This window comes from Triturus cristatus, chromosome 5_2 (assembly GCF_964204655.1).
Source record: "Triturus cristatus chromosome 5_2, aTriCri1.1, whole genome shotgun sequence".
Taxonomy (NCBI): domain Eukaryota; kingdom Metazoa; phylum Chordata; class Amphibia; order Caudata; family Salamandridae; genus Triturus; species Triturus cristatus.
In genome coordinates, this window is record NC_140588.1 from 905,021,692 (window position 1) to 905,035,710 (window position 14,019).

At 45.0% G+C, this 14,019-nt stretch overlaps 1 protein-coding gene across 2 annotated transcripts in view; it reads right to left on the reverse strand.

Moving 5' to 3' along the window:
* UPF3B (UPF3B regulator of nonsense mediated mRNA decay) overlaps nucleotides 1-14,019 on the reverse strand; it is a 291,003-nt gene that overhangs the window by 79,153 nt on the left and 197,831 nt on the right. For both annotated transcript variants that reach the window (XM_085608075.1, XM_085608076.1), the window contains exon 9: nucleotides 11,364-11,700. In XM_085608075.1, coding sequence (XP_085464201.1) covers nucleotides 11,364-11,700 — 337 coding nt within the window. The remainder of the gene's footprint in view (nucleotides 1-11,363; nucleotides 11,701-14,019) is intronic.

A 14,019-nucleotide genomic window follows, 5' to 3' on the forward strand; every position in this document is an offset into this window, starting at 1 on the left:
CAGGAGCCAGTGAAGAAGTCTCAAGTTGGGTGCCGAGGGAGATCCCGACGGGAGATTCAGCACTAGCCTGGCACCAGTATTCTGCAGAACCTGGAGCCTAGTGAGAAGATCTTCATTTATTGAAGACATCAAAGCGTTTCCATAATCCATGCAGTTGATAATCAGTCCCTGGACTAATGGCACTGGGCAAGGGCCGAGGGTTTGAGGCCACCAGTCGCTGGACCAGTGTCCATGCGCCTTGCCAAAAAGAACAATTTCAGTTTTTCCTCCGTTTAGTTGTAAATGATTTGAGTTCATCCACCTATCGATATGGATCATGCAGTCTTTAAAACGTGACTTTGTGTCTGTTGGATCTGGGCCAAGGGTGATCAGAACCTGAGTATCATCAGAATATGACACTTCATCGAAGGCATAGGATCTGATCACCTTGGCCAGTGGGGTCACGTATAGATTAAAGAGCGTTGGGCTCAAAATGAAGCCCTGCGGCACTCCCATCCTGACAGGCCTATTGCAGGAAACGATGTTGCCAATCTGAACAGCAGTGACTCGATCAGTTAGATAGCCCTTGAGCCATTTTTGGGCCTTCCCTCGGACACCAATCTCCCAGAGCCTAAGTTCTAAAATGCTGTGGGAGATGGCGTCGAAAGCAGCAGATAGATCTAGCAGGACGAGAATAGATGATTGTCCTCTGTCCAATGCTAGCCTGATGTTATCCGAGACCTCTACCAATGCTGTTTCGGTGCTATGGGCGGCCCTGAAGCCAGACTGATGGATCCAGTAAGCCATGGCTCTCCAGATGAGTGATGAGCTGTCGATTGACCAGTGATTCAAGCATCTTCCCAAAGTAAGGGAATAGCGAGATTGGGCGATAGTTAGAAGTTTGGGGTCTGCAGTGGATTTTTTTTTAGGATGGGCCTGACTCTAGCAGCCTTCCATATCTTTGGGACGACAGATTGTGACAGTGAGCTATTAAATAGGTCAGTGAGATGATCAAGAAACACTGGCGCAATGGTTGAAAGAAAACGTGGTGGCACAGGATCCACAGGTGATCCGGATTTGATTTTTAACATAACTCTGGCCACATCTTGTGAGTTGCACAAAGAGAATTCTTCTAGAATGGAAGGTGAGCCCGTGGAAACGATGGAATGATTTCCCGGGATGTTTATGTCTTCTTGGGACGGAAAGGAGCTATGAATTACACTGATTTTGTCATCAAAATATTTGGAAAGGGAATCCGCCAGTTCTGTGAGATGGGGGCGGATGACTGGGCTGGAGGCGACGTGAATTCTTTTAAGATTTTATAAAGCTCCTTATTGGAGTTTGCTGCCTTTTCGATCTGCTTTGGGAGAAACAATTTTTTTAGCTTGTCTAATGTTCTCCAGATAGCTACGATGGATACTTCTATATTTTTCGCGGTCAGTCAGGCTTCCATTTCCGTTCAGCTGTCCTGCAGGAAAGCTTTGCTATCTTCAGTTGCTCTGTGAACCAGGGTGCGGTTCTGGGTTTAAATTTAACTGTAGTAAGGGGGGCAATTTTGTTTAGTGCGAATGTTATAGCTCCCTCAAGGGAGGTTGCTGCCAGGTCAATGTTATCTGCTTGACAGTTAGGCGGAGATGTGAAATGAGTTGAGAAAGATGGGTGTAACTTTCCGCCATGACCTTTGCCATTTTAATTTGTTCCTGAACTCACTTTTAGTGATGTGGGCTGGTAAATTTCAGTAGATCATAGTCTGACCATAGTAGCGAAGATGGAGGTTCTACCGTGATGCCAGGAGAGTTTGTAAATATTAGAGCAAGCGTAAGGCCTGCAGAGTGGGTGGAACTTTCCACCATTTGGACAAGCCCCAGAGTGCTCATATTGGTAATGAGCCGATTAGTATCTGGGTCAGATAGAATCTCTGCATGGTAATTAAAGTCTCGTATTAAGAGGAAAAGGTCAGTGGCTAACATATGTGGAGCAATTCTCTCTAGCAGCTTGTATGTTAAATCATTTTTCTGGCCGGGAGGTCTATATACTAAAGCTCCTCTCCAGGTAACCTGAGATGGACATCTATTCTAAAAGGAATATGCTACTTACCAGTATGCATCTGTTCTTGGCATGTAGAGCTGCAGATCTACACACTTTTGCATAGACCGCCATCTGGTGTTGGGCCCGGATGTTTGCAGTTTGTTTTTCCTCTTGGAAAGTCTTTGGAAGTCACGAGGTCGGCGACTCCTCCTTTGGATCGTATGGCGCATGGACTTCGGCTCCATCCTCAGATTGTTTTTCGCCAGCAGGGGAAGATGGAGCGTAGTAATAACAGTGAAGAAACCCATGTGTGTGTATCTAAATAAGATAAACTGGAACAGATACAGGTAGCCGGGGAGGCGGGTCAGCGTGTGTAGATTTGCAGCTCTACATGCCAAGAACAGATGCATACTGGTAAGTAGCATATTCCGTTCGAGGCATATGAGCTGCAGATTACACACTTTTGCATAGACTATATAGCAGTTCCCAACCTTAGCGGCGACCACCGGTATCTGTTGCAGTGGTTTGAAATAATGTTTTGAGTACAGCCTGGCCCACACTAGCTTGTTGCTTAGTTTGCACATCTACACAATAGTGTTTAGTGAAAGTGTGCGGTGTTGACCATGTAGCTGCTTTGCAGATATCATCTAATGGGATGTTCCCTAAAAATGCCATGGAAGCTCCTATCTTTCGTGTAGAATGTGCTTTAGGGGGAACGGATAGCGTTTGTTTTGATTTGTGGTAGCAAATCTGAATGCATTTTACAATCCACCTAGCTATCCCTGATTTTGAGATGGGGTTGCCCTTGTGTGGTGGAGAGAAAGAGACAAACAGTTGTTTGGTCTTGCGGAAAGGTTGTGTTCTCTCGATGTAGTAGAGTAAGGCTCGTTTGACATCTAGCGTGTGCAGAGCCCTTTCTGCAACGGTCTGTGGTTGCGAGAAAAATACTGGTAGTTCTACAGATTGGTTTAGGTGAAAAGGGGAAATTACTTTAGGTAGGAATTTTGGGTTGGTACGGAGAACAACCTTGTTATGGTGCATTTGAAGAAAAGGTTCTTGTATGGTAAGTGCTTCTATCTCACTGACCCTTCTAAGGGAAGTGATGGCTACAAGGAAAGCTGTTTTCCATGTTAGGAATTGTAGTTCGCATTTGTGTAAAGGTTCGAAGGGAGGCCCCATTAGCCGTGTGAGAACGATGTTTAAGTTCCACACAGGTGAGGGTGGTACTCTGGGGGGAATTATTCTTTTTAGGCCTTCCATGAAGGCTTTAATGGCAGGTACTCTAAAGAGTGAGATGTTGCCTGTTTTGTAGGTAAGCTGCAATAGCTGCGAGGTGTAGTCGAATGGACGTGTAGGCTAGATTACACCTTTGTAGGTGAAGTAAGTAGCCTATGATGTGTTGAATGGACACGTCCAGGGGATTGATGGTGTTGTTATGGCAATAAACAACAAATCGTTTCCACTTGGCAGCGTAGCACGCTCTAGTGGTAGGTCGTCTAGCTTCTCTGATGATGTTCATACAGTCAGGGGGAAGATTTAGGTACCCAAATTCTAGGATTTCAGGAGCCAGATCGCAAGGTTGAGCTGAGCTGGGTCCAGGTGTCTGATCTCTCCATGGTTCTGGGTTAGGCATGGTGAGAGGTGTAGTTTTTGGTGCGGTACTACAGAGAGTTCCAGCAGCGTGGTGTACCACGGTTGTCTGGCCCACGTTGGAGCTACTAGGATTAGTGTGAGTGTTGTTGTAGTTTGCGCACCACTAATGAAATGAGTGGGAGAGGCGAAAAAGCGTACGCAAATTTGCCTGACCAGTTCATCCATATCGCATTTCCTTTGGACAATGGGTGTGGGTATCTGGCGGCGAAGCTTGGGCATCTTGTGTTTTCGTGGGTGGCAAAGAGTTCTATCTGTGGATGCCCACATATTTGAAAGAACCTGTGGGTGAAGTTCCCACACGTGGATTTGTTGCGTCGGTCTGCTGAGCAGATCTGTCACAGTGTTTTGGACTCCTGGGACATGTTGAGCTAGGAGAAAGATTTTGTGGGGAATTGCCCATCTCTATATGCTCTGTGCTAATTGAGAGAGCTGTGGAGAGTGTGTGCCGCCTTGTTTTTGTATAGAATACATGGCCGTCATGTTGTCTGTGCGAATGAGGACTGCCTTACCTGAAATCTGTGTTTGAAAAGATTTTAGGGCTAAAAAGATTGCTAGTAACTCCAGATGGTTGATATGGAGTAACTTTTGTTGAGGTGTCCATGTGCCCTGCATGGTGAGATGTAATAGGTGAGCTCCCCAGCCGGAGAGCGATGCGTCCGTTGTTCCTATTATCTGGGGAACCGGGTCCAGGAACGGTCGACCTTTGGAAAGGTTTGTGGTGTTCCACCACTGCAGAGAGCGATGGGTGCGAGAGTCTACCAACACCAGAACAGTCAATTGACCCTGGGCCTGGTTCCACTGGTGCGCTAAGCACTCTTGGAGGGGACGCATCTGGAGTCTTGCGTGGGGTACTATGAAAATGCAAGAGGCCATCATCCCTATTAGTTGCATGAACACTCGTGCTGGAAGGGAGTGTTGAGGTATGAATTTTTGTCGTAAAGCCTGAATGCTTGCAATCCAGGCCGGATTGGGGTAGGCTATCGCTTTTGAGGTGTCTATGGTGGCACCGAGGTATTGTTTTATGTGGAATGGTTGTAGCTGGGACTTTTGGTGGTTCACCGTGAAGCCTAGTTGGTGAAGTAGTTGGATTGTGGTGGAGGTGTGTTGTACACACTGATTGTATGAAGTGGCTTTTATCAGCCAATCGTCCAGGTATGGGAAGACGTGAATGTGCTGTCTTCTCAAGTGTTCCGCCACCACTGCTAGGCACTTGGTGAATACCCGTGGTGCTGTTGTGACTCCGAATGGGAGCACTTTGAATTGGTAGTGTTGTCCATCCACTACAAATCGGAGGGACTTTCTGTGAGCATGGTGTACTGGAATGTGGAAGTACGCGTCTTTCAAGTCCAGAGTGGTGAGGAAGTCGTTTTGGGAGAGGAGCAGAAGTACCTGCTGAAGCGTTACCATATGAAAATGGTCTGAATGTATGTATGTGTTTAGGGGCCAGAGATCTAGGATGGGTCGTAGAGTCTCGTCCCTTTTTGGTATGAGAAAATATAGGGAGTAGACCCCCATATTTTGTTGATTGACAGGAACGTGTTCAATTGCCTGTTTTTGTAGGAGGGAGATTACCTCCTGCTTTAGTAACTTTGAATGTTCTTGTGACATTGGGCGTTGCCTGGGTGGAATGTTTGGGGGGGTAGATGTTAGTTCTAGGCAGTAGCCTGACCGAATTATTTGTGTCACCCATTTGTCTGAGGTGATGGTCGCCCAGACATGAAGGAAATTTTGGAGTCTGCCCCCGACCGGAGTGGAATGGTCTGGGGGGAGCGGGGGGAAATCATTGGGTAGGAGGTGTGGCAGAACGGGCGTTGTTTGTTTTGCCTCTGCCCTCGTTATTGTTATCCCTGTAGCCGCCTCTTTGGTAACCTTTTGTAAAGGTGGTCTGAGTAGGGGATTTGTATGATGTGGACGCTGTGTCGGAGGAGTAGCCTCTGTATGTACTCCGAAAGGAAGAGCGGCGAAAGGAGCGCCTGGGCGGGTGTGACTGTAGGGCCCCCATGGATTTTGCGGTATACGTGTCCTTTTTCATTTTTTCTAAGGCCTCATCCACCTTTGGCCCAAATAGATGTTCTTGGTCAAAGGGATGGTTAAGGATGGAGGCTTTTACTTCTGGTTTAAAACCAGATACCCTTAGCCAAGCATGGCGACGGAGAAGGACGCTGGTGTTGATGGCCCTGGAGGCTGTGTCTGCTGCATCTAGGGCACAACGTATGGAGGTAATTGCGATTGTTTTACCCTCTTGAATTAACTCGTTGGCCCTAGCTTTATATTTTTCAGGTTGATGGTGCATTATGCTTTCTAACTCGTCATAATGAGCCCCGTCATATCTGGCCGGTAGTGCCTGAGTGTTTGCTATACGCCATATGTTGGCCGCCTGGGATGCTGTGCGTTTGCCTGATGCATCTAGTAGTTTGGATTCTTTGTCAGGTAGTGGTGCATCACCTGACGCCTGGGAATTTGCCCTTTTACGTGCAGTAGCTACTACTAAAGAATCTAGTGGCGCTGGTCCTCCGATGTAGGAGGGGTATGGTTTGTATTTATTTTTCAATACGTGGGTTAATGACCCTGGCTCTAACTGGGTCCTTAAAAACTTCTGGCGCATGCTTTAACACTCCCTTGAGCATGGGCAGTAAGGAGGTGGACCTATGTGCGGTATCAAATGTGTCTAGGAGGAAATCTTCCTCCACTGGGTTGGTATGCAAGTCTACCCCGTGATAATGTGCCGCCCTTTGCAGAAGATGGTTGAACCCCAATGAATCTTCTGGTGGAGATGGCCTAGAAGGGTAAAGATCGTCTTGTGGGACGTTGGGGATATCTGGGATATTGTAATCGTCCCATGGGTCTGGGGATCCTGTAGGTGTGGGGTCCTGTGGCACATCCCCTATATCATGATATGGGTCCCCCTGATCATCATCGTCTGGAGACGGGGTCGGAGAACGATGAGGTGGGGGTGGAGAGGGCGGAGGTGGGGAAGGAGGAGGAGGTGGAGGTGGGGGAGGAGGAGGTGGAGGGGGAGGGGAAGGTATTCTGAACGGAGAGGTAGCAGAGTCCTTCCTCTTTGGAGGTGGAGGCGGAGCAGGTTTCTCCTAATGTCTCTTTTTGGTAGATAGTGTCAAATGTCCAGTTTTTGGATCCTTGGTGAGAGTTTTTTGCAAGGGATCCGGTGTAAATAGTTCTGGTGAGGTTATTTGGTCCGTCGGCGCCAAAGGCGTTGGGGCCGATGTCTTTTTAGGTTTTTCTGTGCCGGTTTGTTGCCTAGAACCCGGCTTGGGAACCTCCGGTCTCTTGGTCGGCGCTGAGATGGGTTTTCGGCTTGGAAGTGTCGGTGCCGGTGGCCTTGTGTATTTTGGTCGGTACCGAAGATGGCGTCGGTACCGAAGAGCTGGGTTTCGACCCCGAGGGCTGCGGTGCGGAGCTCAGTGTCGAGCGGTTTCTTTTTCGGTGCCGAAGCGTGTTTCTCGGCACCGCTGGTAGGCTGGCTCGAGCCCAAACCGCCGGAAGGCTTACTTGGCTTCTTCACCGGGCCCGAAGGTGGGGTGTGTGAAGCAGTGTCTCTGGTCTTGCTCAGGCCCGGAGGCGAAGGCGTGACCGAAGCCTTTTTCGGTGCCGGCGAGGATGTGAGGGTGGGGGTAGATTGGTACTCTCTACCCTCTGCGCCGGAGTGATGTCCTCCACATCTGATTCGTCGGCCTCGGAAGCGCTGACGAGGTCCTCTTCGGTGCGATGCTGTTCCGGATCGTCGATGTCGTCTCCGAAGATGTCGACTGGAATGGACGTCGAGGAGTGTGCCATGTTCCTTCTGTCTCTTCGGTCCCGAATAATCTTTTTGGATCAGAAAGACTTACACACCGGACAGTCTCGAGCCTCGTGTTCAGGGGAGAGGCAGAGGTTGCATACCTCGTGAAGATCGGTGTGGGGAAATTTGGACCCACATCGAGGGCACTTTTTAAATGGAGTTCTAGCCATGAGCCGGGACCGGAGCTTGGGTAGGCTCGAAGGCCGCCGTCGACGACTGGCACCGAAGGTTTCTGCCGATGAGAAGGCGCGTCGATTGAAGAGATCGCGATCGAAACAATACCGCGATTTGGGGTGAGGATTGCGCGTCGATCGTCGAACTGGAAGCTGTTCGGAACCGGAGCGCGAAGATTATATCAGAGCCCGATGGCGGAAAAAAACAATATGAGGATGGAGCCGAAGCCCATGCGCAATACGATGCAAAGGAGGAGTCACTGACCTCGTGACTTCCAAAGACTTTCCAAGAGGAAAAACAAACTGCAAACATCCGGGCTCAACACCAGATGGCGATCTATGCAAAAGTGTGTAATCTGCAGCTCATATGCCTCGAACATACATTTTCTAATTGATCAGTACTCGTAGATTCTAAGGCGGTGATGGTCACACCAGGGGTTGTCGCAATGAGCAGGCCTCCTCCTCTTCAGTCCTTCCTATCCACCCTGGTTATGTTATATTGGGGTGGGAAGGCCATGTACAACAATAGTTATGCGAAGTTTTGCAAAAGTACAGGGGTCACAGATATCACAAAGTTTAAATGCCTTATAACAAAAGAAATGCTTTCCTGCAGTACCCAGAAAGGTTCATCTGCGCACCACAATGTATAATACTGCCATATTTCATGTATATCTGTTCAGCTGTTTTCATTCTATGTTGAATACAATAGTGTATGGCAGTTGCTTTAATGAAAAAATGAATTTAGAGACCCCTATTGTCATTGCACACCCCTCAACAAATCACTGCAAAAATTTACATAACCACAAAATGTAGAATATACTATAGTCAGGGAAGTTTTGTGATGATTTGTCAAACGGTGTAAAGTTATTAGGGAGCAAAAATCTGAGGAATCTCTCTCTGGGAATCTTAACTAGAACTACAGAGTGGCAATCAGATTTAATATGAGTTTTCCTTTTATCTATTGTATTTGTTAAGTATTGGTTTATAATGTGACCTTAGATGTATCTTTTAGTAGTTATTTTTGTAATTCTGAAACTTTACATATGCAGTCTAGTGTATTTTTGTGCTTCCTTGCTACTTTTAGTAGCATTATGCCAAGTATGAAGCCCAAAGTGTATCAAAGGCAATCACTGCTGTTATAAAAATTGAAATTACCATTTTTTGCCAATTGGCCAATTATAATGTCCTCCATAAAGTAGTTTGTGTTGTTTACTGCTAGGTCACTTTTCCATTTTGTTGGGAGCGCATAAGGAAGATGGATTTTGTTTGGCTTGTTGGGCACAGAGAGCATGCAAAGAACCCGTATGTAGATTAAGATGTATTTTATTTGTTATATATTTGCTTATTGGCATCCATTACCATTTGTCCAGAAATTTGTCTTTTAGCTGCACATGTAGTAAATCTGAAACTTTACATATATAGTCTAGTTCATTTTTGAGCTTCCTTGCTACTTTTAGTAGCATTGTGCTACATATGAAACAACTAGGTTGCTGGCCCTTATAGCTTCATAACCACACTTGCAATAGCAGAAAAGATGATCAACATAGTGTAACGTACATTGCTGTGAAATGCCTTTACAATCCGTTCAGTTGTTTTGCCGTTAAGTCCAATGCAAAATGTCTATGTAAAATGCAGCGGGGTCAAAACCTGTTTTGGGAAACCTCTTTTTTCTTTGTACCCCCTTGACAAATTGTCGCAAAACTTTTCCGCATTCACCAATGTAGGAGGAAAAATAAATCTGGAACTTTTTGTGGAGAATCGTCAAACAGGTGCAAAGTTTTTAAGGGTAAAAAAAATCTAAGAAATTCCTACCTGTGGTAGCCCTAACTATAACTACAGAATAGTTTTTATATACCCACGAATTCCACAAATCTTTTGTTGCTTCAAACAAAATAACTTTTCAGAAGCAGTTCTTGGACTTTGAATATTTGTGAACTGGGAAATAGAACTTATTTACCACGAGGAGCACAAAATTATCCATGGTCATACAGAATGACAAAAATAATCCCTCTAAAGAGCTCTATCCTAAATAAACATACTTAAGAGGTTTTGAAAACGTAATATGTGTAGGCCACAATGAACGTGTAACAACTATGAAGTCTCCACAAAAGACAAGTCACAGGATTCCACTGTAATGGGCTTTACCTGAACAAATCGCAAAACTTCAGGACTGAGGTTTACTGTGTTTAACGCTTGTAAAAAATAAATAAAAAAAAACCCTAATGAAGACTATAGTTTATATATCTTCCAACATACATAGCATGTTTCCCACTGATATGTTGCTTTTATGGAGGGACTGTAGAAGGTTAGGAAAAATGTTTTGCAAAATGGACACCCTTAGCAAAATGGACACTGTTAGCGAAAAATCATATTTACAGAGGTCCACCTTGTGATGAAAGCATGTGCAAGGCATATCAAGCTTCAAACTATGATTTTCTTTGCCAAACTACTAACCAAATAAAACCTTGAAAATGGTTTTCAATGCAGTCATTTATAAACCCACTAGGTCCATTTGTTTATATACAACTTTAGCAAACATTATCAAAACGTCCATGCTGAAGTTACTGCCAGGAAATAATTCATTTTTATCCGATTTTCCTGTAGGGTGCATTTTGAATAAAAGGTGGAGTGAGTGGACTCCTATATTCTCAGATCGAGTAGAGGTAGATATTACCTCTGATTGATGCAAACGTTTAAAGAAAATGTTAGCAAGACAGGTAGAAGGTCCAGACCGTTTTGGCAATATTTGGATTGTTCGGACTGAGATTGTTGGACTGCTTTTTTAGTTTATTCCAAAGAATGTCAATGTCAAAAGTATTTTAACTTGGTATAGCAAGCTCATAAGAACTGTTGATAAAGACATATTATGTTTGGCCTGATGAGTTCACACCACAGCCAACTAGGGATCAATTTCTCTCTTTTCGCAGAAGTGCAAATGTGGTACTTGGATTATCCATATTATGAAGACTTAAAAGCATGATCAAACAAAGCAGCTGGCAAGCTTCTGAAGTGCATTTACAGTAGGTCAATTATACTCCTCTACTAAACAAAAGAAAAGAACCATGTTGATCAATCAATCTGAATTGACTAAAGCAGGGGACACAGACAGAGGGGCATCAGTGCCCTGCATAAAAATATGAGCACTGATTGCAGGCTGGGTATGGAAAAAATATGGTACAGCTTTAAGTACCTTCTACAAAATATTCTAGGGACAACTACCAACTGAGAGCAGTACTGAAAAGTATCAATTCATAGCAAAAACACAGGAAAAATAAATCCTTTCCAATGCCTGGCCTGAACATATAGTATGAAATGTATAAGAGATTAAAACTACAAATGTAGATGCAATAACTCATTGCACTCCTAAAAATAACAAGGAGTGGGATGGAAGGGTAAGCTACAGAGGAGTGGGTGTGGTGGTACCTACTGCACAAGAACACGGGTGTTCATCGTAATCTTTATGACTGAAGCACTATGCCCATCTGCTTCAGAGCCTCATAGAATAATGGCTGAAAATTATGAAAATAATTAAGGCACTAACTTGTGCTATGCTGCACACTGTGTTAGCAAATAAGGAACACAAGGAGCAATGACAATTTTCTGAAAATTACAGCTTCTGACATGAGCGGTCAAAAATCGATGTGATATAGCACAGCATGCATCCCCAACGAACGAAACAGTGTATGGCCTGAACACACTATATACATGTCTAGTTTTAAATAAAACTGCACCTTGTTTCGGATACGATCTCTTTTTCCAACATCCTCTTTCTTCTCCTCTTTTGTGGCTCTGTCAGTTTTATCAGTGCTGCTTATAAAGTCTATATGCTCTGGTTTCTTCCCTTTTTCTCTCAGTGGGTCTTTTTCCCTTCTTAGATCATCATCTCTCCTTCGCACTTCATCATCTCTTCTCCTGAAACATCTTTCTTTCTCATAACGGTCTCTTGGTTTCCGACAGTCTTCTTGTCGTCTCAATTTATCTTTTTCTCTGAGTCGTCTTTCACGATCCCATTCTCGTTCCCTTTCAAAATCTTTTTCCCTGTAGTCTTTTGAACACTCATCTTCTGATCTGCAAATAAACCCAAGAATTTTAGCGGAAATCATTTTCACTAAACAGACAAAAATAGCAAAACTCTACTTTGATTGGGAACTAAATTTTATTCTCATTAACGTTTCAGATTAGGGGGGACCCGACCGGGATTAAAAAAACACAACCCCCCCACCAACATTTACAAAGGAAATAAGTTTATTCTTACTGCTCCCCCTCTTATATCCTGTGCCTCACTAAGAACAAACCTAAAAAGAAAAGAACTATACCCCTGTAACAAATGTGTCACATCAGTAGTCTCTGCGGGTACAACAGGTCTCAAACGTGAGGCTGACATGTTTGAGTAAGAAAAAGGCTACAATGTCCATCCAGGATTTCGTTTTTGCATGGGCAATTTTGCTCAGTAATGTAGATTTGTGAATCATCCAAAAATAGCTCGAGTTGCAAGTGGCACAAAAAGATTATGTATACCCAATATAGTTTCAAAAGCAGGATGCCAGAAAAACAAGGTCAGAAAAAGTGATGGGTGTAAAAAAGCTAAAAGATAAGTATTTTAAATAATTTGTCTAAAACTGTTACTATGCTCAGTGTCAACATTTTGGCAGAATTGGCATGGTTGTCATCAGGACCACAGGAAGCTAAAGCAAGGTTTTAAGCAACAAATCTGAAAAAGTTATAAAACACATAACACAGGCCATACAAGAGTTTAACAACAATTACAGTGAAGATATGGTCTTGCTCGATCGTGTAAATATGCACCCTAGTTAGGAAATCCAGATCACGGTGATACTTCTACCTGGTCAAACACCATTGGTACACATTAGACAACACCAAGCATAATGACACGCAGAACATGGCTCCACACCATGTAGTTGGCTACACATGTACCAACTCAACTGGTACATTCTTTATTGGCATAGCTAGAGTCTTTCACCAATCTATACATCAACCACCTTGGAGACGTTAACTGAAATCAGCCACCCACACAATGACATCAAGGTACAAAAGGGGCAAAAATAGCTTCAAAAGATAACTATCTGAAGTCAAGCAATGGATAACCTTACAACTCAGCAGAATAAAACTAGCAGCAACATCCTTCCTACAAATCCATGCACATTAAGCCCCATACAGATCATAATGGTTTAGAGCCAGACACTATCCAATGTTACTCACCCCTAACAAATATGAAACAGAGAAGTAGAATATCAACTAACAACTTAGACTTGGGTCAACAAGAATTCCAGAACCAGTCAAAGCACCAGGGTTAAACAACTGGTTTGGGAGACCATATAAATGGTGAACATGTGCCATACGAACAAGTTACTAACCTTCGGTAACGATGTATCTGTAAGAAACATTAGTTAGTTAGATTCCTCACCTTAGAATATCCCCAGGCGTCAGACTGGATCCGGAAGATTTTTCGTCAGCAATACCCCTTGCGCGTCGCTAGGCGTCGTCTGCGGCTCCGCGTCCGTCGTCGGCGTCGTGCGCCGGGATGACGTCGTCGGAGTACTTAGACGCCGCCCTCGCGCGCTGACGTCAGTTCTTGTACATAGCCTTCCGCGCCAGGAACGCAGAGCCATGCAAAGACCGACACTGGTGCCAAAAATAAAATCTAGGGGCCTGAAAGGACAACCTTAACCCTAGATGTCAGTTCGCAGAACGGGGAGGATGGGTGGGTCGGTGAGGAATCTAACTAACTAATGTTTCTTACAGATACATCGTTACCGAAGGTTAGTAACTTGTTCATCTGAAAGAAACACGTTAGTTAGATTCCTCACCTTAGAATAGATACCCAAGCAATACCATCCCCGGTGGTGGGTCTGCGAACCAAGATCACACCAGAAAGTCCTGGAGGACAGAACGGCCAAAGAAGCCATCCCTCCGGACTTGGCTGTCAAGGCAATAATGCCTGGCAAACGTGTGTAGCGAAGCCCACGTCGCCGCCTGACAGATGTCCTGCAAAGGGACTCCCCGTCCCAAGGCAGTAGTAGCCGCCGTGGCCCGAGTAGAATGGGCGCGCAGCCCAACAGGAGGGTCCTTTTTAGCCAAGGAATAGCAGATTTTTATACACAAAACGACCCACCGAGAGATGGTTCGTTTGTGCACAGCTTTCCCCTTCTTAGCGCCCACGTACCCAACAAAAAGCTGGTCGTCCACCCGGAACTGTTTGGTGCGGTCCAGATAAAAGGAGAGCGCACGTTTTGGGTCCAGACGGTGGAGCCTCTCTTCCTCTTTGGAAGGATGCGGAGGCGGAAAGAAGGTGGGCAAGGTGACAGACTGCCCAAGGTGAAATGGAGTCACCACTTTAGGAAGAAAGGAGGGACGAGGCCGAAGGAC